The following is a 27,664-nucleotide window of genomic DNA, read 5'->3' on the forward strand; positions in this document are numbered from 1 at the left end:
GTTCGTGAGAACAAGGGTAGCACATGCCAAGCACATATCCAACCCAACTAGCTTTAGCGTCCACAAACTCAAGCTGCACAACGCCAAGATTTCGCAACTTTTTCCTCCAGAGCTGCAACTCTCCACCGCAGACACCACCACCCCCCACCACCGCCCTCTACAACACAAAAAATGGCCTCCAAACAACCCTCAAGGAAAGGCAAAAAAGCCTGGAGAAAGAATGTCGACATCAGCGAAATCAACGCAGGGCTCGACCAGCTCCGCGATGAAATAATCCAAGGGTACTTACTACACCCACCCTAATTCCCCCACCTAACCATTGCTAACCCCGTGCCCGCCGACAGAGGAGTAATTGTCGAAAAGACCGACGAACAGCTCTTCGCCCTCGACACAACCGGCGACACCGCAATCGCCAAAGCCCACTTCAAAACCGCCAAAGTCCTCAAAGCCGACGAGATCATCTCCGCGCGCTCCGCCGTCCCAGCAATCAGGAAGCGCCCCGGCCTCAACACCACCAACGGCATCATCGCCAAGAAGGCCCGCCGCGCAAATGCCGTCACCTACAAGGATATTGAGAGGATGAAGGCCACTGCGTACGGCCAGGAGGCTGCGTCTGGGGAGCTCACAAGTACAAAGAATATCACCATTGACTACGACCCGTGGGCCGAGGAGGCCTCGCAAGATGTGGCGAAGAAGGAAGCGCTGCATGAGACGGAATTCTCGTTCATTCCGGCTCCGCAGCCGTTTAAGGAGCCGAAGACGCTGAAGCAGCCGCCGGTGTCGCTGGCGGTGTCGGGACGACCAGTTCCGGCGGTTAGGGTGCCTGAGGCCGGGATTAGTTATAACCCGGAGTTCGCACAGTGGGATGCGCTTTTGCAGAAAGAGGGGGCAAAGGAGGTGGAATTAGAGCGGAAACGGCTGGCCGAGAAGGCCGAGGCGGAGAGGATCAAGGCGTTGGCAGCAATCCCCGATGTGGAAGAGGACTCGGACGAAGAAGACTACTCGACCGACTCAGACACAGAGACAGAGAAGCCAGTCAAGAAGATGCCAGACAGGAAAACACAGGCGCAAAGGAACAAGATCAAGCGCAGAAAAGAGCTTGAGCTGATCAGATTGCAGGAGCAGAGACTTAAGAGACAGGCAGCGGAGTTCTCGCTCGTAAAGAAGTACGCTAAGGACGTCGAAGCGAGGGAGAGACTAAGGCTTGCAAAGCGTGCAGCCAGGCTCAATATCGATGATGATGAGAAGAACCCTAAACTTATGCGAAGGCGGAAGTTTGGAAAAGTCGGGTAAGTCGTCCCCTCGGAGGATAACTATCCAGAAGAGTTGTTATTAACCATGCTTAGTCTTCCCCGCGCTCCTCTGGAACTCCAACTCCCCGACGAACTCGCAGACTCTCTTCGCACTCTCAAGCCCGAGGGAAACCTTCTCCGGGATCGCATGAGGAGTCTGCGGGAGCGTGGTGTGTTGGAAACTAGACTCCCAGTCACCCAGCAGAGAAAGCACCAGAAGAAGGTGTCGGAGAAATGGAGTTATAAGGATTTCAAATAGACTTGGGTTACGGGGCGGCTTTTGTACAGTACATACACGCATAAAATTTGGTGGGTGTTAATATTCGTTGTAGGATGGGTGGGATTGGGAAAAAAAAGTCTGGGTTTTTTTTTTGATTTTTTACTTGTAAACTGATTGATAGCTACATGTCTTAAAAAAATACTCATGGCATCAATGAAAACATTTTCACACCACGTTTTCCTATAAATATTAAATACAGCGAGATACTTGTCCAGTTGCTGGGGCCAGGGCTTGTTGAGTCAGCCTCACCGCTCATCACTCGGCGTATCCATCGGCACACGAGGAACCCACAATGGGTTCCAAAGCTTTTCAATTGGAAGCTCGTAAGTTTTCCCCTTTCTTTTACTCCCCGCAACGTCTTGTAATGGAAGGACCAACCATTTAGAGGAACTTGAAAGGGCATAGGGTGCACTAAGGTATGCAAAATTTAAATAGGCATTGGATCAAGGGTCGTCGAGGAGGCGTACGGAAAACAGATAATTAACTGGTATATTGATGTAAAAAAACACGGGAGAAGGACCGCGGGCCCATTGCTTCATAAGGTTAATATTGTGCATAAATTTCTGAAAACAAAAGTTATAGCACTCTCTTATCACGTACAAGTGTAGTGCGACCTCCGGCCGCAATATGCATGTAGTGAGTAAATAGGATTCCAGAGTTCACTATAATTCTAATACAATGTTAGTCTCAAGTTGCCCACCTAGATTTGCTAAAGCCCGAGAGAGTGAAATAATACTGTCCAATCTATCTACGAAGTCAATTGTCTAATTAATGATATATATATATATCAGTTCTTTCTTCTCAATAAAGGGCTTTAAATATGTATTAATATGTAGCTCACAAGAAGATATATGTAGTTTTACTCTCCTCGAGATGGTTCAAGGTTGATATATATAAGACTACCTGCCGTTTGCCCTTTCTAATATATCAACTCCCTTCCCTTCCCGGGTATCGGTAGCAGTTCTTTGTGGTATATATGCAGATTATTCAACCAATCATAAATGTTCCTGACCACGCCGATGAAGACTATACTGTTTAGATGTACATGTACCTGCCAGGTCAACGATAAGTCTAGCTCCCATGATCTCAAAACCTACAGTTGTATATCATATCTGCAGTTCGTCATCCAGCAATGTACTGGCGAGAAGACCTCTGAATTATGTATGATGCAGCGCAGATTGGGCTCGTAAGAAGTGTGTGGCTTTCAGAAAACCCTAGCCCTACATGCCCACACCACAAGGTTACCCTCCCCGCCCAGCCACGGGAGTCAAGACGCGTTAACCCCCTAGCTTGTCGCGTCGTCTAATTACTTCCGCTCCACCACCACCACCACCCTCCACCCACAACCACAACCATCCCCATCCCCATCCCAATCTCAATCCCAATCCCCATCCCCCATCCCAATCCCCATCATCTTTCCACCCCACACAAAACCCAATCCACACCCACAATGTTGGAAGCACGTCTCGAGCAAGCCAGCACCCTGAAAAAGGTACCACCACTCAATCCACCCCCAAATACCACCACCCTACTAACCCCCCCTCTCCCCAGGTCGTCGAGGCCATCAAAGACCTCGTGCAGGACTGCAACTTCGACTGCAACGACTCCGGCATCGCCCTGCAGGCCATGGACAACTCGCACGTCGCCCTCGTGTCCATGCTCCTCAAATCCGACGGCTTCTCCCCATACCGGTGCGACCGCAACATCGCGCTCGGCATCAACCTCATCTCCCTCACCAAGGTGCTCCGCTGCGCGCAGAACGAGGACATCCTGACCCTCAAGGCCGAGGACGCCCCGGACTCCCTCAACCTCGTCTTCGAGAACGCCGTGAACGACCGCATCAGCGAGTACGACATCAAGCTGATGGACATCGACCAGGAGCACCTCGGCATCCCCGAGACCGAGTATGCTGCCAGCATCACGATGCCGTCGGCAGAGTTCCAGCGCATCTGCAGGGACCTCATGGCGCTGAGCGAGAGTGTGGCGATTGAGGCGACGAAGGAGGGCGTCAAGTTTTCGTGCTCGGGCGATATTGGGAATGGCAGTGTCACGCTGAGGCAGCATAATAATGTGGAGAAGCCGGAGACGAGCACTAGGATTGAGCTGACGGAGCCTGTGGCGTTGACCTTCTCGTTGAAGTATTTGGTCAACTTTTGTAAGGCGACGTCGCTGTCGTCGACGGTGACGCTGTCGCTGTCGAATGAGGTGCCGTTGTTGGTTGAGTATGGCCTACCTACCTATCTTCTATCTTTGGGAGGTCAATTGCTAACATTGCTTCGTAGATACGCCATGGAGGGTGGTTACGTTCGATTCTACCTCGCCCCTAAGATTGGGGACGAGGAATAGATGGTTGTCGCAGAAGGAATGCCAATTTCTTAGACGGGGGAAGTGGGGGTAAACGCGGTAGAATATTAAAAAGTACAAGGTCGGCGCGGCATATCATTTTGTATTTTATTAAATAGCGTAGTAATGATCATGTGGCATGCCTTTTGAACCAAGCACGCGATGGGCAAAGTAGTAGTAATACATAAGGATATGAAAATGTGACAATAGCCCGAATAGCCTTATGGGCGGTAGCCTTATAACGAAAGTACATGTAATCTACTGTAGTGGTAATTGTAGCACTGTGACGGCCCACTGTTATGTTCAATGTTACTGCTCGAGAAATTTCCATGAGGCCACACACACACCGGAGGTGTCAGGTTGCAACGCCCGAAGCATCAGAATGGATACTTTAAAAACAGCAATATGGAATGAAAATTGAAGAACGATGTGCTCCTCTAGCTAGATTGTCCGAACAGTTGTATACGCACAATTGAATTTTATCAGAACCAAGTACTTTCTAGAGGAGCCTTTTGAAGTTGCGTCCTCACAAAAACTAGTGCCGGTGTGGGGTTGAGTTTTCGAGCCATACCTTGTGTCTAGTAGCTATGCAGTCTGTCTACATGTAGATATCCAAGAGAAAGAAAAAAACACCACACTCGCACACATCGTATATTACAAGCTACAAACTACAAACTAGCCAGCTACCAAACTACCTAAAAACCAAACTCCCGTAGAAGCAACAACAAAAAAGAGAAAGAAAAAAAAAACAGAGACCACAACAAAAAAGAGCCACAAAAAGAAGCCACATAAAAAGGAGAAACCCACAACTACTCTTCATCCGCAAACATATCCTCAGCCCTCATCCTCTTCCTCACGGCCCCTCCCACCCCACCCCCCACCGCTCCCAACCCTCCCGCAGAGGGCTTAACCGCCGCGCCATCATCAAACATCTCCTTGACATCCCTATCGCCGTCGTCCTCCTCCTCCTCCTCCTCCTCCTCCTCCTGCATGGGCTCGCCGTCGTTGTCGTCGTCGTCGTCGTCAAGCATGGGCTCGCCGTCCACGTCGTCGTCGTCGTCGTCGTCGTCCATGGGCTCGCCGTCGATGTCGGATGTGGGGGAGGCGGGCATGTCGGCGGTGAGCGGGTTGAAGGAGGAGGGGGTGGTCTCGACGGTTTTCCACTTGCTTTTGGGGGCGGCGGTGGGGGCGGGGGAGGAGGTGGTGGGGGCGGTGGTGGGGGGGTTGGTGGAGGGGGTGGTGCTGGCGGTGCTGGTGGTGGGGGGGGTGAGGAAGGAGGTGAGGAAGGCGTCTTGCGTGGTTTGCGGGAATATGCACCATTTCTGTATGAGTTGTCAGTTTTTCCATTAATCCATCAATCGATCCATATCCATTCATCGTTCTGCCTGCCCATATATATTCACGCCAAACGGAAAAGAGAGAGAGAAACACATACCTCCCACCACTCCAGCACCCCCTCCACCACGCCCCTCCTAAACTTCTCCGCCTTCATCCTCCCCCACCCAGGGGTCCTATACACCTCCCCCAAATGCGCAAACACGCCCCTCTCCCTCAGCGCCACATCAAACAGCTGGCGATACCGCCAGGCATTCCGGATCCCCAGCGAGCTATTGCTGAGCACGTCCGAGATGATCCACAGCGCCACGATCTTGGCCGCATGCGTCTCCTCTGCTCCCTTCTCCCCCTCCTCCTTATCTTTCTCCTCCTCGTCGTCATCTTCGCCTTTGGCAGCACGCGTGAAGGCGAGAGGCCGCAACACGTTGCCTACTAGCACGTCTACAACCTCCTCCCCCATACCGCCCTCGGCATGCTCCATCGCGAACGCCATCACCCGCCCCACGTCTCCGCGCCGTACCTTCATCGTCTGCGTCGGCACTCTCGCTACAAGGTGCACGAGCTTCGCCCTGCCGAGCACACCCAGATACCCCCTCTTCTCCACCCCCTCCGCACCCGCCACGCCCTCATCTTCCTCGTCGTCCAGGAGCTCCTCGGAGCTAAAGTCGCTGTCCTCCCTCACATCGCGCATAGCCCCCGCAAACTCATACCGCAGCGCCCTCTTGGGCGGTATCCACAGCGCCGCGAGCGCCGGCGTAGGCTCAAACACCTCGATAGCGGGGGGCGGGCGGTGCTGGCCAGTGATCAGCGACCACAGCTTCCAGCGGTAATAGACACCCGCGGGGGAGCGCGCATCCCACAGCCATGCAAAGCGCGGGTCGCTACGGACGTCGTTGGAGGCCATGAGCAGCGCCTCGAAGGCGGGGCCGTGGGTGATGAGGGACTCGAGGGTCTTGTGGATGAGGCGGAGCTGGCGGATGTCGTTGGGGGGCGTTACATGGACCTGCAGCGACGCTGTTGTCGGGGTGGTGGATGCGGGTGCTCGGTAGTTTGCCGGGGGTGCGAAGCCGCCGCGGTGGGGCGGGGGAGGGCGGTGGCGGTGGGAGGAGGTGGAGGGGGTGGGGGCCGTGGCGTTGAAGGGGGCGATGGTGGGCGTGGGGAGGGGGAGGGGCGTGGTTGTGCTGATGGTCGAGGGGAGGTGCCGGCTGATGGTGAGCCAGAAGCCGGTGCCGAGGTAGCGCCCGTTGAGGGAGGTTACGGCGGCGTCGATGTCGGAGCTGGGCGTCTCGGGGGAGAGCGTGATGAGCGCGGAGGCGGCTTTGCGTATGCTGGGGGAGGGCTGGCTGGGGCCGGGCGGCGGCGGGGCGGGGATGATGCGGATCGAGTCGATGCGCAGCGGTGTGGACGCGAAGAGCGCGGTCAGGATTGGCTTTGTGGTGGAGGGCGGCAGCGACGTGAGCGAGAGCGTAGGTTTCGGGTGTGGCTTTGACGTCTCGGAATCTATAAAGCTCCATCAGCACTCCCCACCATATCACCATATCCAGAGCCCGTGGGTGGACACAAGACCCACCACTATCATCATCATCATCATCATCCTTCGCACCGCCCACCGAATTCTCAAACGCCAACAGCCCCACATTCCCCTCGCGCAGCCTCCTCTTCTCCCTCTCCCCCAATCCCCCCACGCCGCCAAACACCCCCGCCTCCTCTCCATCGCGCTCAAACGCCGCCTCCAGATTCCGCTTCCTCTGCACCGCCGGCGGCGGCTGCGCAGTGAAGTGCCGCCTCCCAATCCCAATCCCACCCCCACCCCCACCCCCACCCCCCCTCGCGCCGCCCCGGAAAGAGCCGCCGCGCGAAGAAGAGGGCGGCGGCAGGGGCGGCTCGGGCTCGTCGAACGAGGCGACAAAGTCCTTCAGCACAGCGGCGGTCTCGGCTTCTTCGCGCAGGCGCTTGGCTTCGGCCTCCAGGCGGGACTTTTCGAAGGCGGATTTCTTGGTGGGCGCGGTGAGCTTGTCCTTGACGTTGGGGAAGGGGTCGTGGTCGGACATTTTGTGTGTGTGTTTTTTTTTTAGTTTTTGCTGTTTTCGGTGGGTTCGGGGAGGTGGGAGGTGAGAGCGCGTTGTGGTGATGTTGGGGTCATGGGCGCTCACTCGCTGGGCCGGGTAAGGCTGTGCTACCACGGTGGGCAGGTGTGAGGCTTGGCTTGGCGGTGTTACACAGGGTTGAAAGCTTAGATGGCCCCGGTGAGAAGTTCCCGGGGATTGTGGATCTCAGCGGCAAGGCTGGGGAACTTCGGATATTCACTCGCACTGTATATACCAAGAGTCCACGGCCAGCAGTGGGTGCCGGATGATTGGACTCGGCTGGCACGGGGATGAGTTGTGTCAGCGGGCGTCATGCGCAGAGTGGGTCTATCTATGGACCTCTAGCTTGCTCTCTTCTCGCCGGAGTGCGGAGTATATAGAAAAGTCCCTACGCTCGTGTTGCGGCACAGCTGGGGGCGTGTTCTTGCTAGAATCCACCCCGAGGCGAAGTTTGGCATGGCCCCATGTGCTCGAGTTGTTACCAGCGAGCGAGCGAGGGCTGGGGTGGCCGAGTGATGGGTTGTGCGCCAAGGGGTCCAACCACAACGACGTCCTCAGACAACGAACGACCCTGCTCAGAATACTCTCCGCATATTACAAGACAGCCACAATTCTTCTCCACCCCCCGCTTTCTTCGGCGGTTTCTTCGAGAGCTCAAAACAGACGAAGCCTCATCTACGGATCTTGGACTAGCTGGCTAGACCGTTGGCGCACGTGGTTATCGAAATACCTCTGCCTAGCTACAGAACGAGCGGTTAGTCGGCGCTACGTCTGTCGTGTAGTCCGCGTATAGTCTGACTGACGACCGCTTCATCCGGCCAGTCTCTGGATAATAGGGCCAGGTTGTGGCAGGTGCTTCACACCACAAGGAACTGGCTTCCGTTCCAAGCCCGCAGTGGTGGGAAGAACCGACTGCAATGTCTAAATGGGAGGAAAACGATGGGGAGGGTTGAGTATGAGTAGCGTGGTGTCTGTAACAAAACAAGGCCATGATGGTAATACCGCGTTGCGTTTACCGTGTGGGGGGTCTATGAGGCTGCTCAAGGTATCTCTATCTCTAAGCGGTATGCCTTACTCCGCTCGAGATGAGAGAGATAACGCCTCAGGGCGTTCTAGGCAATCGAGGTAAATGTGGATTACTAGTACTATTACGAGGACAATGGCTATTAGAAAGCAAACGCTATCCTGGACTTATTATTCACTCTCCGGTGGTAGTCAAGATCTGTTAGCAGTGAGCAGCGGGTCAGCAACAACAACGCTACTCTAGTTTCACTTTCCTCTATTAGTGTAATTTCTCGCCAATAGGACCAGGCTCTTGATGTCGATAGATGATCGTCCTTCCAACCCTTAGCCAACAGATGGTTCTTTCCGTGTATTGGTACGGATACTGAGTTGATACGGGGGTGAGACATGGAAAAGGAGCGTAGTATATTTCAAGAAATCTTCGACCTCGTACTCCGGCAGGGCACGGGGGAAAGGGGGCTGGCACGTTATTTTAACAATAGAAAACCTAGAGCCCTCATGTCGCTCTCGCCCACGTCTTCCATCTCTCGCTTCCTCCCGGAGGGACCAGGTCTAAGGCTTCCAGAACAGTACAAAAAAGAAAGAAAAAATACTGAGGGACAAAAGACTTATGTGATGAGTGTCATCCCTCAAGAGCGTCGCTACCATGTTGGGCATTCTCATCACTGCTTCCATCCCGGGTTGAACCGGCGATGTCATGCAACATAGTAGAGGCTATTACCCCTCGACCACGCTACGATGCTGTTTAAGGAGCTTGGGTAGTATATAAGCGGCTGGGAGCCACCTGGACTGGCGCAGCTAGTATGTTTTCAGAACTCTTATACCTAGCCCTCTAGTAGGGAATAGGGGGACGCGAACGGGAACAGGTGGTGGGAAACGGGTGCGTTATCTTGAAAACAGAAAGCTTTGCCCTCACGCGAAGATGTCGTCCTCACCCACGCCCCAGGTCCCAGGCCACCGTCTCCTCCCAGGGCGGGAGGACCAGGTAAAGAGTTCCGGAACCATGGCACAAACATAAGTAAGCCGGCAGCAGAGCTGGCGAATGTAGGGAAGAGGCAAAACATTAACGGCAGCCGCTGGTGAAGACCGCGGGTGGGTGTGAATTCGTCGTCACCGATCGGGCCAGCGTCATGAACGCGCACTCGCGTGGCTTGGCATTTGAACGTCGAGGTAACGAGAGACTTCGAGACTTCGAGACAACTACAGAACAGGTGGTACAAAAGGAATGAATTGATTTTAAAATACTGATAGATAACTCGCCTACTGGTGCGGTTATTGCTCTGTGTCTTCCTATGCTCGGAGGTCGTATCTCAATAGGCGCGGGGGAAGTAGAGAACAGATAGTGTAGTCCACGATGCACAACAAGACAGAAAGAACGCCTTCAACGCGCAGGGCTTTATTAAACTAGTAACTCCTATTATAGTCGAATCGCTCTATAAGGGTACAAAAGTGGCGCGAAGTCGTACCCTTATAGACAGGGGGAATTTGTGTCTACGAAGGCTATTATATAGCCCGAGAACCCATGCCCTTATAAGGTGATTACCCTTATAAGAGGTACCCTTATAGGGCGATTCGACTGTAGTTTAGAACGAGGATGGGATGAGCTATGAAACCGAAAATAGGATAGAACGTCTTCTATTACCCACGGAAGTACTTTAGTAGACTGATATACCTAGAAGTTTGGGCACTTCAAATTGAAAAAATAAGGTCGGGAAGGATACACATCACAATACAACCCATGGCCACACTGGTTCAAAACAGGTATTCATCCACTCCTGTCAAGCCCTCGGTATCACCCAGAGCCTAACAGGTGCGGAAGAAATAACGCAAAAAAGCCCCCTCCTCTTCATAAGAAGAGGAGAGGGCAGCAAGACGGGGAGCGGGCGTGTCAAATTAACGCAAAAAAGCCCCCTCCCCTTCTTTCGAAGAGGAGAGGGCAGCGAGGCGACGAGGCGGGCATAGCGAACTAACGCAAAAAAGCCCCCTCCTCTTCATAAGAAGAGGAGAGGGCAGCAAGACGGGGAGCGGGCGTGTCAAATTAACGCAAAAAAGCCCCCTCCTCTTCTTATGAAGAGGAGAGGGCAGCGAGGCAGCCGGGCATAGCGAACTAACGCAAAAAAGCCCCCTCCTCTTCTTGCGAAGAGGAGAGGGCAGGCAAAACGAATTAACGCAAAAAAGGCCCCCTCCCCTCTTCGTGCGAAGAGGGGAGGGGGCCTGGTGAAGTGCGCCGCCTCTTGCGGGCCCTCACCGCAGTGAGGGCCCGCAAGAGGCAGAAGAAAAAAAACCCTCCCCACAGGGGGGAGGGGGAACTACCATCCCCTCCCCACAGAGGGGGAGGGGGAACTATCATCCCTCCCCATAGGGGGGAGGGGGAACTATCATCCCTCCCCACAGGGGGGAGGGGGAACTACCATCCCCTCCCCACAGGGGGGAGGGGGAACTACCATCCCTCCCCACAGGGGGGAGGGGGAACTACCATCCCCTCCCCACAGGGGGGAGGGGGAACTATCATCCCTCCCCACAGGGGGGAGGGGGAACTATCATCCCTCCCCATAGGGGGGAGGGGGAACTATCATCCCCTCCCCACAGGGGGGAGGGGGGAAAATAACATCCCTCCCCACAGAGGGGGAGGGGGGGAAATAACATCCCCTCCCCACAGAGGGGGAGGGGGGAAAATAACATCCCCTCCCCACAGAGGGGGAGGGGAGAAAATAACATCCCCTCCCCACAGAGGGGGAGGGGAGAAAATGACATCCCTCCCCGCGAGGGGAGGGGAGAAAATGACATCCCTCCCCGCGAGGGGAGGGGAGAAAATGACATCCCTCCCCGCGAGGGGAGGGGGGAAGAAAGAGTTACTTCCCCTCCCCACAAAGTGGGGAGGGGAAGGAGTTGGAGCTCTCCTCCCCGACGAGGGGAGGAGAGAAGGCACCTTGATGCATATGATTTGTGAAAGAGAGGTGGGGGATCCGGTGGTTTATAAAGAAATGTCGAATAGCAAGATAGCGTATGGTTAGCCCTACGTATGTCGCCAGGCGTTTTTTTTCGCCGCTCGGCTACCTTGGCGTGGATCTGGTGGGTTTTGGTGGCGGAGCGTGGAAGTGGGAGTGGGAGAATATGGGCGGGAGGGTGTCTGGGTGTGCCAAGATGTGCTCGCACAACGAGGAATCGTGAGGGATACTGCAAAATTCTGTGAACTAGACTGCCCGTTGGCTGGCTCAATAAGATCTGAGCCTGTTCGTCCGAAAAATAGGGCCGAATTTGTGACGTTGTTGGCCCATTTACGGACAAATAATTTCATCGACAGTGTAGCTCACGAGGGCGCATTAACACTCGAGGCCTCTGCCTCGAGAGAACTCAAGGCATGGGGTTCTACAAGGCGAGTATGCTGGAGACAAGCACTTCTACTCGCCTCAAGCGATAGTAAGATACAATTTTATAGCTCTAAACATAGTAATATCAGCTGCCACGAGCCAGCTCGAGCACCTCGAGGCGTCACACGAGCGAGAGAAGGCACGCACCATACGAGGTAGCGCGCGGCACCTTGAGGCATTTGTATCAACTCGAGCAGCCTCGTAGACCACACTATTCAGAATCATCATACTTCTTGTCATAAGTTGAGCTACCAGTCGATAATTTGTTGAGGGCATGGTAGTCTCGAGCTTTCGAGAGATCTGTGGGCAAAGGCCACACTAAATTATATGCCCGATATTTGACCTAACGAGTGATTATCTGTGATTCGCAGCGCTATAAACGAGACCACAACCCGGTACCTAGAGAGTGCAGCTTAAAACCGTTAAATGCAAACACTTAAAGAAAGTACTCTGGAAGCCCACGGCTGGTGAGCTGTGGTGTGGTCGCCGTTGCAAACCCCTTTTCTCATATGCGCAGTAGCAGCCGGGTTGAAGAGTCGAGTGATTAGCTGTGATCCAAGCCTATACCAACGTTTTCGCCAGAGGTTTCTTGATCTGAGTACTGTAATACTCGCCGGTAGTATGATGGGAAATTATCTCTCAGCGAGATAGGTGCTGTGAGGTTAGAAATTACCGGACTACCTGTTGTGGACCCGGCGGTGAAGCACCAGTAGTGCTACATATACTTCCTACGTGCACAATCGTATACATATATACGTAGGCATTGTTACTTGTACAGCGACAGGTAATAAGTGATGGAACGCCCTGAGATACAGTTATACCTAAAAACAGCGTATGTTGGTGGCGTTTTACCCAGAACAGGTATCACTGTGTCTCAGGCCGTTCCATCACTTATTACCTACCGCTGTACGTATTGGACTGGGGAATCGGTGCATATTCGTACAAGATTTCACCTGGACACTGTGGGGGTTTGAAATTCCCTAGAACAGACACTAACCATCACGCTGTCGACAAAAACCCGCATGGTCTGGGTACGAGATCAAACTCATGTAACTCGAGCTAGGGCAGGGAGATCTTTCGCTACATACACTACCAAAATTTACAAACACCAGCGGTCGCTACTTCATTGAAACTGCACAGTTTCTGATCACTCTGCGCACGTATAAGATGCTGGCTCCAAGGTTGCTCGTGAGTGTCCAGATATGTATATCAACCCAACCTTCTTTTCCCTAACCTCGGCGAAATTCACTCCTGAGCCAAGATTGATGGTTCTTTAAATTGAAACACTTTCAACCAGTGTTTCCTCTCTTCATATACACCAGCAATGTCGCCTCCTCTCGCCTCCCGTCGCCCTCCCTCCGCCCCCCGACAACCTTCGCCTCCCGTCGCCTGCCTCCGCCCCCCCGCCTTCGCCTCGCCTCCCCCGCCAACTTCGCCAGGGCCGCCCGGGCCTCAGGAGAGAGGGGGCGAGGCCCCGGAACCCCCCCCCCCCCCCCCCCAATTCTTTTTTTTTTTTGGCAGCTCTTGCTCCCGTTCCCGCCTGGAGGCCGGAACGGGAGCTCAGCTGCACAACCCCACCTCTTCGTGGCCCCCTGTCCCCCCATTCCTTCTTTGGAATGGGAACATGGCCCTATCTTCGGTTTCCCCGCTTCAAATTTTTTGGAGCGGGAACCGCGAAGCTACGGTTGGAGCAATCCATTGTGGGTTAGGGTTTCTTTTTGTGTGGGCATTTTTTTCGGGTTTTTTTATTTTTTTTTACTTTATCTTTTTTTTGTATATAGTTCTCCTTAGATAATATATTCTTTAATCAGTAAATAGTTTCTTCGTGACTTTAAATCGTTCTCTGTGATATCAAACTGTGCTTTGTAGTGCTCTGTCGTCGTTCTTGTGACAATAATCCATTAATGAATTACAGCGTTCCCCAGTATTCTTCACACACCGAAGCCCACAGTCCAACCTCTCGTCACTATCAACCCCACTTGTATGCAGAAGTACTATGATCTACGCCACCGTTTGTCCGTAAACTGGCTTTGCCCACAAGAAAGTGCGAATAGGTGACTCTGGCGGGGTACGCATTAGAGTAATACCAGTGCTAGATCTTGTTCTTTCTTTGCCTTATAAGCCGCCCGGATCTCCCGAAAAAGATCTAACGAGCACCGCTGACAGCTGACAGTGGCAATTCTTCAGTTCCATAAAGACACCGTGTCACTGGTACTAACTGGGGAAGCGTTGTGGTCTATGACCTCGAATCATATGCACTAGGTGGCCGAAGACGAGGTCCTTGTGTCTTTGCCTCGAGAAAATGTCCTCGATGGCATACAAGAACAGGAGTCTAAAGGAAAGGAACCCCGAGGGCATCTCCTAGCTATAATACACCTTTTCTACACCTGATACGATAAAGCGAGCATAATTGAAGAGTGTTAAACTACGCAAATTTACATGTCGTTATCATCCAAGAAACTCCAGCACCTCTAACAACGCCACGTACGAGAATCACCTTTTAAATTTCCTCATACATCCTTCCCTCTACATAGCTGCCCTTCGTTTCCGAGAGGACAACAACCCTCGTATCCCGCAAAAACGAACTGCTAATGAAACCCAGGACTGCATACAACGTCGCAATGTTCACCGCGGCTGGACTCGAACGACACGGGTAGCTGCACAAGATCAAGCCCACTCCGTCTCGTGCCTCCGATAAATGCCTGGTGCAGTAGGGAATTAAGAGGCGTACAGTTTAGAGTTGGTGCTCCGAGTCTTTGCTTGTGCAGAAAAGCGCAGGCTCTAGAGCTAAGCCTGTTCTCTCACAAAGAGCGAAGTGGGAAGCATTGGTGAAGAAGATGAGGCCTAGATACCTAGAGATTCTGCCATTAACTACATGGGCGTCGTATAGGCTGTTCGTCTCAATTTAGCTTGCGCGTAACATGAAGCCGAATAAAGAGCCTGGGGGAGCAACCGAAATCCCATTTGAAGAAAATGCCGCTTTTAACTCTTAACGCACTCCGATCTTCTTTTATGATCAGCACAACTACCCGAACACGATCCAGCCCAGTGTGTAGAGGTAAACGCGCTAATGTGTCATGAGGTATCACTCGATGCCAAACACACGGATGATTTTGCGAGAAGCCGTAGGTTGGCTTCAACCCCCTCCGCACACACTCCTCAGTGGCTAATTAAGTGCATCGAGACAAAAGAGAGAGGTTCTATTGAGATCACCTTCGCTTAACTCCCAGTTCTCTCTAGCGATCATGCTTTTAATAGAGTAGAGGGAAATCGACAAGTCGTGTAGCTAACGGCGCCCTTCGATCGCCCCTGTAGTTAGAAAGCGAGTGCGACATCGTGCATCACTCGCTTCTAAGCCCGGCGCTAGCGTTACGCAACGGCCAACCCTCCCTCCGGCCGCGCACCAACGTCGTCTAGACTTCTCCGGGTAACAGGATATATATATACCACTTAACACTCCTATGTCTCCATGGATAAACGGGAGGTGGAGAGAACAACATGTTCGGATCAGACCCCTTCATACCGGCCTTATCAGCCGAACTCAAACCCAGATGCAAAACTCAAATACCCAGATACCTCAGTAGTAGAAAGACCTACCCGCTCAAAGCTCTAGTCAGAAATCGCTACACACATCCACACGTTTCTAGAAACATCGACACACCGACATACACAACCTCCAAGCCGGCCGCAGGACACGCCAGAGGAGCGCACAAACAGCCACCCGATCCAGTTCTCCCTCTACCGCTCCCCATTCGATTCAGGCAGCGGTAATTTTCCAAGAACGAGCCTATCTTAAAGCTTTAGCCGCGGCGCGCGCAATGCGACGAATGGGCTTTCCTGGTTCCGTCAGGCGCTGAAAACCTACCAGTTGAAGCTGGCATTGCGCTTAGTTTAGCCGGCTAGAAAGTGCTCAGCTACTGCCAGTTAGTAGCTGGTGTTCTGCACCGGGGGTTTGAGAATCTAAGCTACAGCCCACTACACCCATAGCCAACATCCCCAAGGCCGGCAGCATAAAACCTCAGCCCAAGATATGGCCCTTCTTTCTAGAATGAAAGAGTTCGCAACATGAATCCCATCATCATCATTGTTCCCGAAACCTAAAGGAAACAACCACACAGGGCCCAGATCACGAAGATGGCAATCCCTCTGCCTCTTTTATACCCTCGACAATGTAACTCCTGGAGCTTAATATAGGCCAGTCTCTCAGCACGTAGGTCAGGAAAAAATGCAACTCCAAGACAGTAGATATCCCCCTAATCCCGCCCCACCCCCTTTGTCTAGGTGCTCCACAGGACCAGAACTATATCAAACCAGCGCCCATGCATGTAAAAGCAAACAAACCACCGTTCCATACATGGCCCGGTAGTGTAGTGATCAGTATACCGAAACGCAGCCCGTAGGACATAGTGCTGTAACGGGAATCCCAATCGTGGTAACATCAATCTCTCCCCATCTTTTGTCTTTTATCTTATTTGAAGGCGTAAGGTGGTGCGGATGGGATGAGACGGTGGCGGTGGTCTAAATCGGTTTTTATGCTGACGTTACGAGGTGGTGTGTGGAGGGGTAGAGTGGTTGGGATAGCCTCGAAGGGTTGTAAACGTTCGCGGGGAAGCTCCCTAGTTGGGTAGAGAAAGACGGTAGCAGTAAGTGGGGACTATGAGAAGGATAGTGGCCAGAAACAAAGCTTCAGTTAATAGAGGGATGAATTCATGACACATGACGATGGGAAAGAAGGTAGGATAGAAGATGTGTGAGTTTAGGGCTTGGTTGCCATATAGGTTTGATAATCACAAAGCATCACTCGCGCCAAGCATCTACCAGCTTGGTAAAGAAAAAGAGTTATACGCGTATACGTTACATACATGGGTAGCGACCTAAAACAACACTTGGTGGGAAATGACACCTAAACACACGAGCGTCATCAATAGTCTATTTGTCGACCGTTACTTAAAGTCGAATTTCCTCCAAAGGACAGCAAAGTCAACTGTTGTTGTCCATAAATAGGAGTTCTGTAGTAGGTGGCTTTAATAAATCAGGATAAAGCCCACCTTGCCAGTATGAGCTCTATATTCTGTAGAAGAACTTTCACCCTCAGGAACAAGAAATATTTTCAACTTTCGATGCTTCAAAAAATGCATCCAAGATTGGTCTGCGAAGCAGGAGTTCCGCTCATACACTTTTTATCGAGAGAGCACGAGTATAGGTTACTGCTGCTCTTTTAGAAGATCTCTTTGGGCTAAAGGCATGTGTATATATAGAAATCTGAGAAGCCCCTTCGTCGATTTTTTGCGGCGAATCGTCTGAAAACCCATGCAGATCGCAGTTCTTCAACGGCTCGAATCAAGACCTTAAAGTTATTCTAATCTGTTGAGTTTCCAATTGTTTGGAACTCTCGGATTGTGAATACCCAAATAATGATGGGCACGGGACTCAATGTCTCGAGACCTGACGAGACTACTCGGGACAAGGCGAGATACTAATCTCGAGGATTTCTTTTCAAATCTCGAGATAGGTCTCAAGACCTCCGAGTGACGCTAAATGGCCGAAATCAAGGCTTCATGCTCTTCTCATCCTCAGGCTGATTGGCTGAATCGGGCGTGCACTTTGGTCTTACGCCATCTTTCGCCAAGGATTTCTAATCCCCCGTTCCCTTTTAACGTTACTATATCTATAGAACTTACCTCAAATCTAAATTGTGTTTAGCTTATATCGGTTTCGAGATTCTTCTCGAGACTTACCTCAAGCGGACTTACCTCAGGCCCCGAGACTTACCTCAGGCCTCGAGACCTCCAAGACTATAATAGGACGGGACAAGACAAGGCGAGACTTACTGGTTCAAACCACAGCTAGCAAAAGTTCTAAGAAGGAAGCGTAGCTTCAAATCCATTTGGCTTCCAGCCTACCATGTGATGGAGAGGGCTAGAGATCAGCGAATATATTAGGGTGAACTTACATGTAGTAAAGCCTTGAAGAAATAGCACTGTAGTTTCAGAAATGAAAGATTGATTAAAATATCTCTTAAAACCTCAGCGGGTTCTAATCTCCTCGAGGATTGAGACCGCGACAACGTCGGTCTCCCGTACGGTCTCTTATCATCCCGAGACCCATCTTTCTCACACCTACCGTCAAAGCACACACCCAGACAACTCCAAGCGCGGCAAGTGCCTATTACTCTAACAACTATAGTCCAACCAGTCTCAAAGGTGATTATAGCAGAAACGCCGAGTTACCTAACGGTTTTCAACCACAATAGATAGAAAAAACCTGTGGACAAAAACTAGATATCATAACGAAGAGTCCGCCTTTACAGATTTTTAATATTTATTGTGCTTGAAAAGCTTTAGAGAACTTGGCAAAATCCCCATCAAACGTCTTGGTATAGAGGGACTATGTATATTAGAAGGTGAGTGTCATGGTATATCACTCGATTGCCAAGAACCACACCAAAGTTCTGGTTCAATGGTTATTTACCCCACATTCCGAACATGTAGTTTCTAATAGTGAAATATGACTCCAACCCACTGTTTACATTGCTAAATGGTATTGATTGCTAACTAAATTTCCAAAAAAAAAAAAAAAAACGCCCGAAAAACGAAACCTACAACTTAATCCTGATGCCGGATCTATCCAATCCAACCGCCAACACCGTCAACACGCCTGCATACCCTAATAGAATCGCCACCGCCGTGCCCCTGCCCACTGTCAACGTATTGATACTGACATTAACTGCACCAGTCAACAGGTTCGCCACCAAGAACACTGCCAACCCGTTCGCGTTGAACGCCTCCAATATCTTTGGCACGGCCATCTCATAGCTGTCACCCTGGCAGCCGTCGTAGAAGAACCTCTCTACGCTGTAAAACGCCGCGAGCTGACATGTGTTGAAAGCAACAATCCATAGGAAGTACGGTAGGTTCGCCAAGCGCCTAGATATGCCAACGCCGAGGCCCCAGTACTGGTTCACCGCGCAGAAAAGAAAGACCCAAGCCACACTCCACGAGCAGAGGGTCTTGAAGAGCTTGTTTTTGCTAGTGGTGGAGGGAAGGAGGTACATGCCCGTTGCCATTCCAGCCAGGAAGATAGCAAGGTAGCCCGAGAACGAGGAAATACCTTCTTTGTTCTGACCTAGGAGGCCATACGCATTGCGGTCACCGATAAGCACATATTTCTGGAGGCCCGTAGACTCTAAGACAGTTTGGTATGTGACACCGACACCTAGGGCTAGTAGTGTGTATAGCCACGTCAAATCCAGGCCGCCAGTAGGAATACTTTGTAGTAGAGCAAGTAGCGGCGGGAGGAATCCGAGCGTAAAGAAGAAGTTCCAGTGCACGCCATACTCTGTTACGTGCTCTGCGTAGTCGACACCCTTCACCATCGCCAGGCGGACAAAGCCCAGCACAATCAGAGGCGCTGAAGATCTCATAGCGCCTTTCATCCGGACTGCTAGAGTTGACGGCGCCTTCTTCGCGAAGTGGTCTTTAAGGACCTGACGTGCGCTCACAAGCCCGGAGGAGAAGACGAAGCTGCCGACACCGAGATCCATCAGTGAAGTCCCCCAGTTTTCGACTTTTGCGAAGCGCCGTGGGAAGACGCGGAAGTCGACGGCTATGATGGCGATGCAAGTGATCACCATCATGGACCCGCGGTAGACGGTCAGAAATGCCTTTTTGGGCAATAGAGGTTCAGAAGGCGGGGGCGCCGTGTCATTTTTAGGTTTCGCGAGGCGCTTGGGCTTTTGGTGAGCAGCGGCGGAAGTAATGATAAGGAAAAGTGCGGGAAGGAGGATTAAAAGGTTGAAGAGCAGTGGGAGCGAGGAATAGAGTGTTATTGAGAGAAGTATTGCGACGGCGTTCAGGAAAAAGTCGGTGACGAATTGGAGAGGCCCGTAGGGACGGAAGAAGTTCAACCGTGTCTGTAGAGCTGAATAGAGGATATACGTCGCCTGGGAACTCGATATTAGTACTGCAGAGCTTCAATACCCACCATTAATAGTAGCTAACTTACAGGCGCGACAGCAGTAACAAGATTGATCTCGGTGATGGTACCGCCGGTCAGGTTGGACACAAAGTCCTCCTTGAGCGATTTCATAGACTGGGCCATATTTGAAGCTGAATCTGATCGCACATTGACGTTTGAGGGTGGCCTTTTATAACAAGCGGCGGTGTTTCCTTGCGTGTCCTTTTGCTAGTACTTAACACGTCTATGTTTCGAGAAACGACCATGCTCGGCAACTTCCGTTGACACGAGAGGTTACCCTGTTATACCGAGTGATACTTTGTGAAGCATGTCTTAGTGCAGTCAATTAAGGTCATCTAGCTCCGCCACCGTCCAACAGCTTTTCCTGACTCATAATAACCTTTACCACCTCCAATTCTCTGCTTCAGGTTCTCTTTAATACGCCTTGGTATTACATACGTATACTGACCAACAGATCTACAGGAAATCAGAAACCTATTATAGACACCCACCACCGCCAGAACAACATGCAGGGTATACGTATATACGATGGTCATGACGGAGCGACCTTGAAGCGAAGAAAGAAATGCGGAGGATACTACCCGTCAACTTTATTATTGATACGTATACTTAAGGAAGTTTTCGTCAATAGGTCTCCCTCCACCCTTACTCCTCCAATCTTACCTCATTTCCTAGGTTTCGACCCACTCCAGTTTCTACAGCAGTTGAGTATTGGAAACTATAGCTCTGTCCCGAGAGTACAAGCTTCTGTAGTTTTTTTATGAAGCACCACCGCGCAGATAGCGGGCTACGGTGACTCGGAGAAGGTTGGAGCGGAAGCGAAGTCCAAGCTCGGCACATACAGGTTTGTACGCATATACCCTTTGTATATACTCCATAACTCTTTCAAGCCAAACACCCCCCCAAAATCCCTAAGTATCCGCGACATTCGAAAGACTCTTACCTGCCCTTTTCTAGTCATTTAGAGTTTTCCGACCACTGTTAAAGGACGAGGTTAGGGCGCAGAAATGCTTCTGACCACGGGCTGCGGTAAGAAGTAGAGAAATAAGGTTTTCTACCCCTAGCCTATATATTCCAAATCATTCGCCACATTTCTACCCACTTCCTTTCTACATCGCACGCGTCTCTTCCACGAATTCCCATCTTCTCTCTCTGACATTAATGCCCCTCTCTCTTTCTGTCTATACGCGTACGGGGAATCCCGTATTCTTCCTTACCCACGCATTCATCAGGCAAGTCTCTAAATCAATAAGTCTCCCTCCACAGTGCTTTTTATGTTAGCCTCTGCAGCTCTGAGCAATACTGAGGGTTTGATCAGAGTAGGAATACCCAAATGCCCTACTGATAACTGACGATATCCCTATCTCATGGAGACACCAAGAATATAAATCCTGAAGACCGCAGACAGGAATGACTTCTCTCAACGGCTAATAGGAAGACTACCACGCCAAAGCACAGCTTTTACCACGACACATGGAGTTTTGGCACACTCCCTTGCTCTTGCTAACACATCTCTCGTAGCTGATAATTGGCTCCCGGCGCTGCTAAGAAGTAGAACACAGTGCCAAAGAGTGGGGAAGGTTAGAGGGATTCATACACTGTTAACTACTGAAAATGCCTCCACAGTTTCAAAAGACATGGAAAGTCCCACGTCCACTGGACACTGATAGACGAGCAAAAAGTGATCTAGGTAGACTTCCCAGTACTAGTACTTAACAGTGCCGTATACATCCTCCTATGTCAGCCTATAAAGAGAAAAGGTCCTCCTTTACCAAGCTCGAGTGGGCATTTACTGATCTCGTTCAGTTGATTAACTGCAACGCGCTACGGAGTCTCACACAAAGCCGAGATATTCTCGGCGGTTTCTTGGCGAGAGCGAGTGATGCGACGTGATTCTCGGCATCACCTTCTATCTCTACCTACTATCAACTAAACCTATCCGGTGTGAGTAGCTCGTGTGTTATGATTCGGAATACGATGAAGGATCGATCCGATGAAGCCGGTCGAACGGAGAGTTGCCCTTTTTCCTTTTTTTTTTTCTTCTTTCCTCGCTAGATACCTAGTCCTTCTGCTACATACCCAACCCCACCGGGTCCGCGGAGTCTATCACATTTGCGCCAAAAGATTACGTACCACTTTCACAGCACCATCCATTTTAATTCTGCGAACATTAAACAATTATCAATTGACTAAGCATGACTATCTATCCTCTCTCCCCAAATTATCATAACCTGCCACTAGTATTACACTATCAAGCCCGTAGATTCAAAATTAATTGCCCCCTTTCTTCGCAACAGTCTCGACCTGGGGCGGTTCTGCAAGCCCCTTCTCGCCCTTGCACTTCGAGAGAGCAGTCTCGTAGCATGTAGACCCCTTGAGCGTCTCGCTAGAGGTCTTCTTGGCAGACGCACACTGCTTAGATGAATCGATTCTGTTTTTGTGTTAGTTACGAGGGGTAGAAGAGGAGGTAGAGGCAGACTAACCGGCATTGCCTACAGAGATCCTCAACATCTGTAGAGGGGTTCGTGCCGCGATATGTTTTGGCATGGTCTACGCATTCTTTTTGCTATAGATTGGAAGGCTTGTTAGTAGACATCAAGAAATAAGTGAAGGATTTGTACACACCTCGACCGCGGGGTCAACATCCATGGCGCTGACGAGAGCGGCGGCAGCGAAGATGGTAAGGAGGATTGACTTGATCTGCATTTTGGGTATTTGGGTTGGGTTGGGTTTGTTTGTTGGCGGTTTTATGGTATGGTAGTGAGCTGTAGTTGAGAAGTCGAATACCAAGGTGGATTGATAGTTGTATTTATACACAACGTAGGTACAACCTAGTAGGCTCGGGGAATGTTATTGATTCGCTAAAGCCTCCCACATGTGTATTAACTTTTTTTGTCGCCCCTGAATTACCGTAGAGTTGGAGTTGGGTTTACTTTTTTTTCTCTCTTATTCAGGGCCCAGGACCAATGTCAGGGGTTGGGTTCGTCTGTCTGTCGTCGTGATTTGTGGAGATGTCTTACTTCGGGATGGGAGACATGGGAAACCAAAATACATACATAATCAGTTATAGCGAAACGTGCATGTGCACTGCCAGATCATCCTAGGAACAAGTGACTGGATGTGAGGAGTTAAAGTAGACAGTTTCCCCAGATCTACACTGTTAGTTGCACTTGTATTTTGTAGACAACTTTTCCCCAAGCCTTTTAATAGATGAAGATTCGAATTCGATATTAAATTGAAGTCTCTTCAGAGCCGCGACTGAGACTTTCTCTGAGTTGTGCTACTGTCGCTAATAAACCCCTACACTCGCCACCGTTTAGTAATACATGTATGCTTAAGCTTAAAAGAGGCGCTTAAGGTTGTATTACCAACACGGGTTATGAATGCGTGATAAATTGGGATTCCTTTGCCCAAAGCTGAAAACGGGGGGTCAACGATATGTAGATTGGATAGGTATTGAGCTCCAATTCCAACAAAGCATCATAAACATTCGCGTTCGCCAATGCTATCAATGCCAATGCCAGCCAGCTAAATTGGAGTCCGAACGGGACGGGCCGTATCGCCAAGTGTCGGCCACCCTCGGGCCGAACACCAGAACACAGTCTTCAAAGACTCAGATTCGAAACAAGCCTTTCTATCGTGAGAAAAAAAATGCTTGTTTTGCGGATCCAGCCGGATACGGGACCCAGAACTCCCTCCAGCCGCCGGTCGTACAAGGAACGACAATTTTATCTTCATCTGGCCAACACGGGAAATCCTACTCACGAATCCAGGAATGTGGCACTTTTAACGCGCTATTATTGGTTGCTGAGCGAAACATCTTTTCAGGCACATGAATCATGTACTACGTGGTGTTGAGCTTAATTGGGCGTTCCACGTAACCATGCCTATTCAGGGGCACAATAGGAACTTCACTAATTCATTGTTGGCCTGTACTCTACTTTGTGGGATGGGATTCCCAGTCTGGCTTCGGAACTACTGAATCCGAGGTTGGAAGAAGTGGTATCATTCACATCCGATGTGGATTCTATTCTCCCATCAGCGCGCTGACCAAAAAGACGGAACTCAAGCTGAATACTTACCCAAATAGTGTTGTGACTTCACAAGGTTGATCAATCCGAGTGATATACCATGAATGTAATTTCTCTTAATCAACCGAATCCCCTATTCTCCTAGAATTAATGCAATTGGTGATATGTCGAATGTAAACTCCTGGGACCTCAGTACAACTGTCAACCACAATATTTATGTGTATGTTGATATCAGGTTTCAGCTCTGCAAAGCCAGAAGCTGCCACTTGGGTGGAGCACATACACTTGTGCGCACACTTGTGTCTACCATCAACTTCCCTTCCCCCGCCGCAATACTCTATATGATGATAGGTAGGCTATCAACCAAACCCTAATACGAAGGTCATGATCAGCATTTGTTATCATCCATCAATGATAACTCCGGTCATCTCCACCTGCGTAATAGTCAGTGCGCGAGACACATTCATCTCAATCGACATGCTGACATGTCATCAAGCAGGTCGCGAGTTCTGGTAGTGCAACAGTTTGCTGACCTGGTAAAGCGGATTGCTATTGCATACCATACAGAACGTTCCAAGTCCATTGGTTGGTAGAGTAGGTACTCTACCTATAGCAGGTTGTTATTTAGAGTACCTACGTAGGCATGCGTGTATATGCATCAATGTACTGCTCCAAATCGAGGCATGATGGTGATGCGCTCCACTTCGACAGCCACTTAATGTAGCCACAGACTTGAGATACCTAACGGGATTTTCAGCACTCTGTACTCGAGGCAGGTAACAAGAACCTGAACATAAAAACGCGCTAGCAGGGGTCAAAGTGGTTGCTACTAGAAAAACGATGTTCAGGTTCTTTATGCCTACCGCGAGTACTCTACTCTAGGAATTGAATCGTGTGACCGCAGGTTCCATCGGTGATCACAGTTCAGGAAGCGAGTAGGCACGAGGGAGATGAGATGGCGAGGTGTCACTTCCTCGAGGTACTCTACTCTACCTGACACGAATCATCACCGGCAATAGATAGATAGTCCTTCCGAAGGAAACCCTAAGCCTGCACTGTTGTGTATGTCAGTCGCCTGAGATACAGTATTGATTTGTACGAGACGCTTCTCCAAGACCTTTTGAGAGCACATGAGACCGTCAATGGTGGGTTTCTTGAGGACCTGCGAGGCAATCGAGGAAGGATTGGTTTGGCCGTTGGTCGGTTTGCAGCTAACTGTGCACGTGCAGATCTAAGACTTCTGGGCCCCACACGGCAAAATGGAGCCGTTGTGAAGTTTTGAGACTTTTCAGTTACGTTCTAAATGCATGTCTAGGTAGGTGTTAAACGAATGCGACTTCATCTGATCATGAAGACAATGAGCTGGCCTGATCTTACCCTCGTCTTATTTTGTGACTAGTGTGGTCCACGAGGCTGCTCGAGGCGAGCAGTGACAAGTGCTCGAGGTGCCTCTGCCTCGTTTTGTCCATGCCTTTGCTTGCTCGTGAAAAAATGGGGGATGCCTCGAGGTAGATAATTACTATATTTAGATCTGTCAAAGTCGTATTTTATTGTAATACTGGAACGCAAATGTAGGGAATGCTTCCAATGTTCCTATCAGAAACATTAACCCTAATGAATATATGCTACTAATACTATGATTACCTAAACCTCGAGCAGCTCGAGGCGAGCAAGAGGGTTTGCCTCGAGCATGCTCGCCTTGTCGACCCCCATGCCTTGAGCTCCCTCGAGGCAGAGGCCTCGAGGCAAGTCCTCGAGCGTCGATGCCTCGTGGACCACACTATTTGTGACTGACCGCTACGTAGTAGCTATGATAGTGCTTCCTGACCACAACGAGGAAGATTATGCTATTTAGAAAGGTAGACATACATGTAACTTAAGTACATGTAGGTACTTGTATTCTCACGTCCTTGTATGCAGAGTTTAAAACTGATACAAGGTGATAGCCAATACATGCACAAAAAGGCTAATCTAAGAATGATAATGTATTAATTGGATGTAGGCAAAAAGCCCAACACAGCTGTATCTATCATTGGTACCGTAACTACATCTATCTAGTGATATCAGGCCACCGCAACTATGCGAGTGATCTCTCATGCTCATGCAGCACGAGGAAGAATTATTTTAGTAACTGGGGTCCAACAACAAGCTCCGTTTGACTGGTTGAGCCTGTAGGGCGCCGGTTCTTCCAGTGTTTCTGCGATGATATTGCCGCTTGCTGAAATCCATGCATCTGACGATATCTAAACCCTAGAAAGTCGTCCGCAGTGGGGTGGACACCAACAAAAGTTAAACGATCATACTCGTCAAGATCCTCCTGAAGCACGTATACATTCCCATCTTCGCCATTAATCGGCGCTGCCGACGGCACAAACCACAGTGGCTGTACCCCCCCGCTCCTAACCATCTTCTCCATCACCGTCAGCTTAAATGGCTCCTTCATACCCTTCCAGTAGTGTATATCATAAGTCTCGTCCGTCCACCTCATCCGCAACGTGAACTTCATCTCCTCCTCCGGGCAAATTGTCTTAAATAGCTCAGTACAAGGCGTATCCTCACATATATAATGCGTGGTACTCCACCTCTGGCCCTTAATCACCTGGTCCGGATGATAAAGCGTCTTGTCTGTAGATATTTTTACTACGACATGCTCATGCGGTTTGCTGTCATCGTCCATTTCGATCCATCTTGGACAGATCCTCCCCTTCTTCCCCGTATACTCTAGTATCGCCTGCAGCACCTTCATGTTCCTGCTCTCTGTATAGAGCAATATACATTCGTAGAAAATATGAGTTCTCACCAACTCATGGATTTTTTTCAAATGTTTCAGAGTTTCCTCGCAGTCCCCAATGTACGAGAAGTACCAACTCATGACCCCGTTCACAAGACGGAATATAAAGAGATACCTGTACTCCACAAACTCGACGGTGAGTATATCCCCTGGCGTCCGTTCATAGGGCCACAAGACCTGTACTGTGGCTCTAGGAGGCTTGGAACGCGTGTTGTTGAGGTTTTGAAACTCGAAGTCGAGCACGTCTTGGAGGCCCTGGTGTTTCACTTCACCGTGCGGACCTAGGATGTAGACTGTCCGCCCACCAGGACTCCTGCGTATTCTGAGGTATATATTTTCGGAGTTGCTGGAGCCTGGGGGTGGGCCGGTGTGCACCGGGACTTGTTTGATTCTTCGTAGAGGCGGGGTGAATATAGTGATGCTTTGAGGTGGGCCCTTCATCTTTTCCTCGTGAGTTGTGTTATTGTAGAATATAATTTGCGTAGCTAGAGTGATGCAATTTAAATCTATTAGGCTTTTGCATAGGTGGTCACTGATTGTGTTGCGGTAAACTGTTGTTTGTCGTAAAGAAGCCATGTAGTTATGTGGAAGTGATATTGTTAGAGGCAGTGTATCGGGTTTCTCATACACTCCTCTTAAAAAAAAAAAAAAAAAAAAAAAGATGCACCCAAACCATGCCAATAAGGCTATATAACTGTAATATTCAATCTCTTTCTTTTGAAGCCCACGTTTCAACTTCGAGCAGCCTATTATGTGGCATCGGACACTTTGCCGTTAAATATCGATAACTGGCATTTACAAGTGCAACAAGAGGTCATGTTGTCAAGCTTAGCTACATAGATACATGTATATTAGCTATAGAGGAAGAGACCTCTCTTCATCAAGATCCGAGATGACGATAGGGTATATTGGATTGTAGGCTCCTTGTCTTGGTAATAATAAAAATTCCCAAATATGATTAGGAACGTTGCTAATTCAGCCCCAATGTGTAGGCTCCAGGAACGATACTTAAGCTTGTAGACTTCACTGATATTACCAACAGCTAGTTCAGGATAACCGCCAAGCAATATCTCACACAGGGTTAGGTCTCCTGCAGGAACCATCCCATCCGTCGGGCCGTACCACGAGCTCCCA

At 50.2% G+C, this 27,664-nt stretch overlaps 6 protein-coding genes across 6 annotated transcripts; 2 read left to right on the forward strand and 4 right to left on the reverse strand.

Moving 5' to 3' along the window:
• Positions 1–171: 171 nt before the first annotated feature.
• H6S33_001271 (uncharacterized protein) lies at positions 172–1,551 on the forward strand (the record flags this gene model as incomplete). The annotated part of the gene is made up of 3 exons (XM_044832630.1): positions 172–281; positions 345–1,289; positions 1,347–1,551. 3 exons carry the CDS (start codon positions 172–174, stop codon positions 1,549–1,551), a joined length of 1,260 nt encoding a protein of 419 aa, XP_044694238.1.
• Positions 1,552–3,022: 1,471 nt separating this feature from the next.
• Positions 3,023–3,918, forward strand: H6S33_001272 (uncharacterized protein; the record flags this gene model as incomplete). Its single annotated transcript, XM_044832631.1, has 3 exons — positions 3,023–3,064; positions 3,124–3,794; positions 3,855–3,918. The coding sequence occupies 3 exons, from the start codon at positions 3,023–3,025 to the stop codon at positions 3,916–3,918; spliced, it is 777 nt and encodes a 258-aa protein (XP_044694239.1).
• An 806-nt stretch (positions 3,919–4,724) lies between these two features.
• H6S33_001273 (uncharacterized protein) lies at positions 4,725–7,301 on the reverse strand (the record flags this gene model as incomplete). The annotated part of the gene is made up of 3 exons (XM_044832632.1): positions 4,725–5,237; positions 5,351–6,750; positions 6,821–7,301. 3 exons carry the CDS (start codon positions 7,299–7,301, stop codon positions 4,725–4,727), a joined length of 2,394 nt encoding a protein of 797 aa, XP_044694240.1.
• An 11,028-nt stretch (positions 7,302–18,329) lies between these two features.
• On the reverse strand, positions 18,330–19,831 carry H6S33_001274 (uncharacterized protein; the record flags this gene model as incomplete). Its single annotated transcript, XM_044832633.1, has 2 exons — positions 18,330–19,673; positions 19,736–19,831. The coding sequence occupies 2 exons, from the start codon at positions 19,829–19,831 to the stop codon at positions 18,330–18,332; spliced, it is 1,440 nt and encodes a 479-aa protein (XP_044694241.1).
• A 2,148-nt stretch (positions 19,832–21,979) lies between these two features.
• Positions 21,980–22,414, reverse strand: H6S33_001275 (uncharacterized protein; the record flags this gene model as incomplete). Its single annotated transcript, XM_044832634.1, has 3 exons — positions 21,980–22,139; positions 22,192–22,274; positions 22,334–22,414. The coding sequence occupies 3 exons, from the start codon at positions 22,412–22,414 to the stop codon at positions 21,980–21,982; spliced, it is 324 nt and encodes a 107-aa protein (XP_044694242.1).
• Positions 22,415–25,858: 3,444 nt separating this feature from the next.
• Positions 25,859–26,971, reverse strand: H6S33_001276 (uncharacterized protein; the record flags this gene model as incomplete). Its single annotated transcript, XM_044832636.1, has 1 exon — positions 25,859–26,971. The coding sequence occupies one exon, from the start codon at positions 26,969–26,971 to the stop codon at positions 25,859–25,861; it is 1,113 nt and encodes a 370-aa protein (XP_044694243.1).
• Positions 26,972–27,664: the final 693 nt, after the last annotated feature.

The sequence above is a fragment of the Morchella sextelata genome, assembly GCF_020137385.1.
Source record: "Morchella sextelata strain SCLS chromosome Unknown scls_10, whole genome shotgun sequence".
Classification (NCBI taxonomy): Eukaryota; Fungi; Ascomycota; class Pezizomycetes; order Pezizales; family Morchellaceae; genus Morchella; species Morchella sextelata.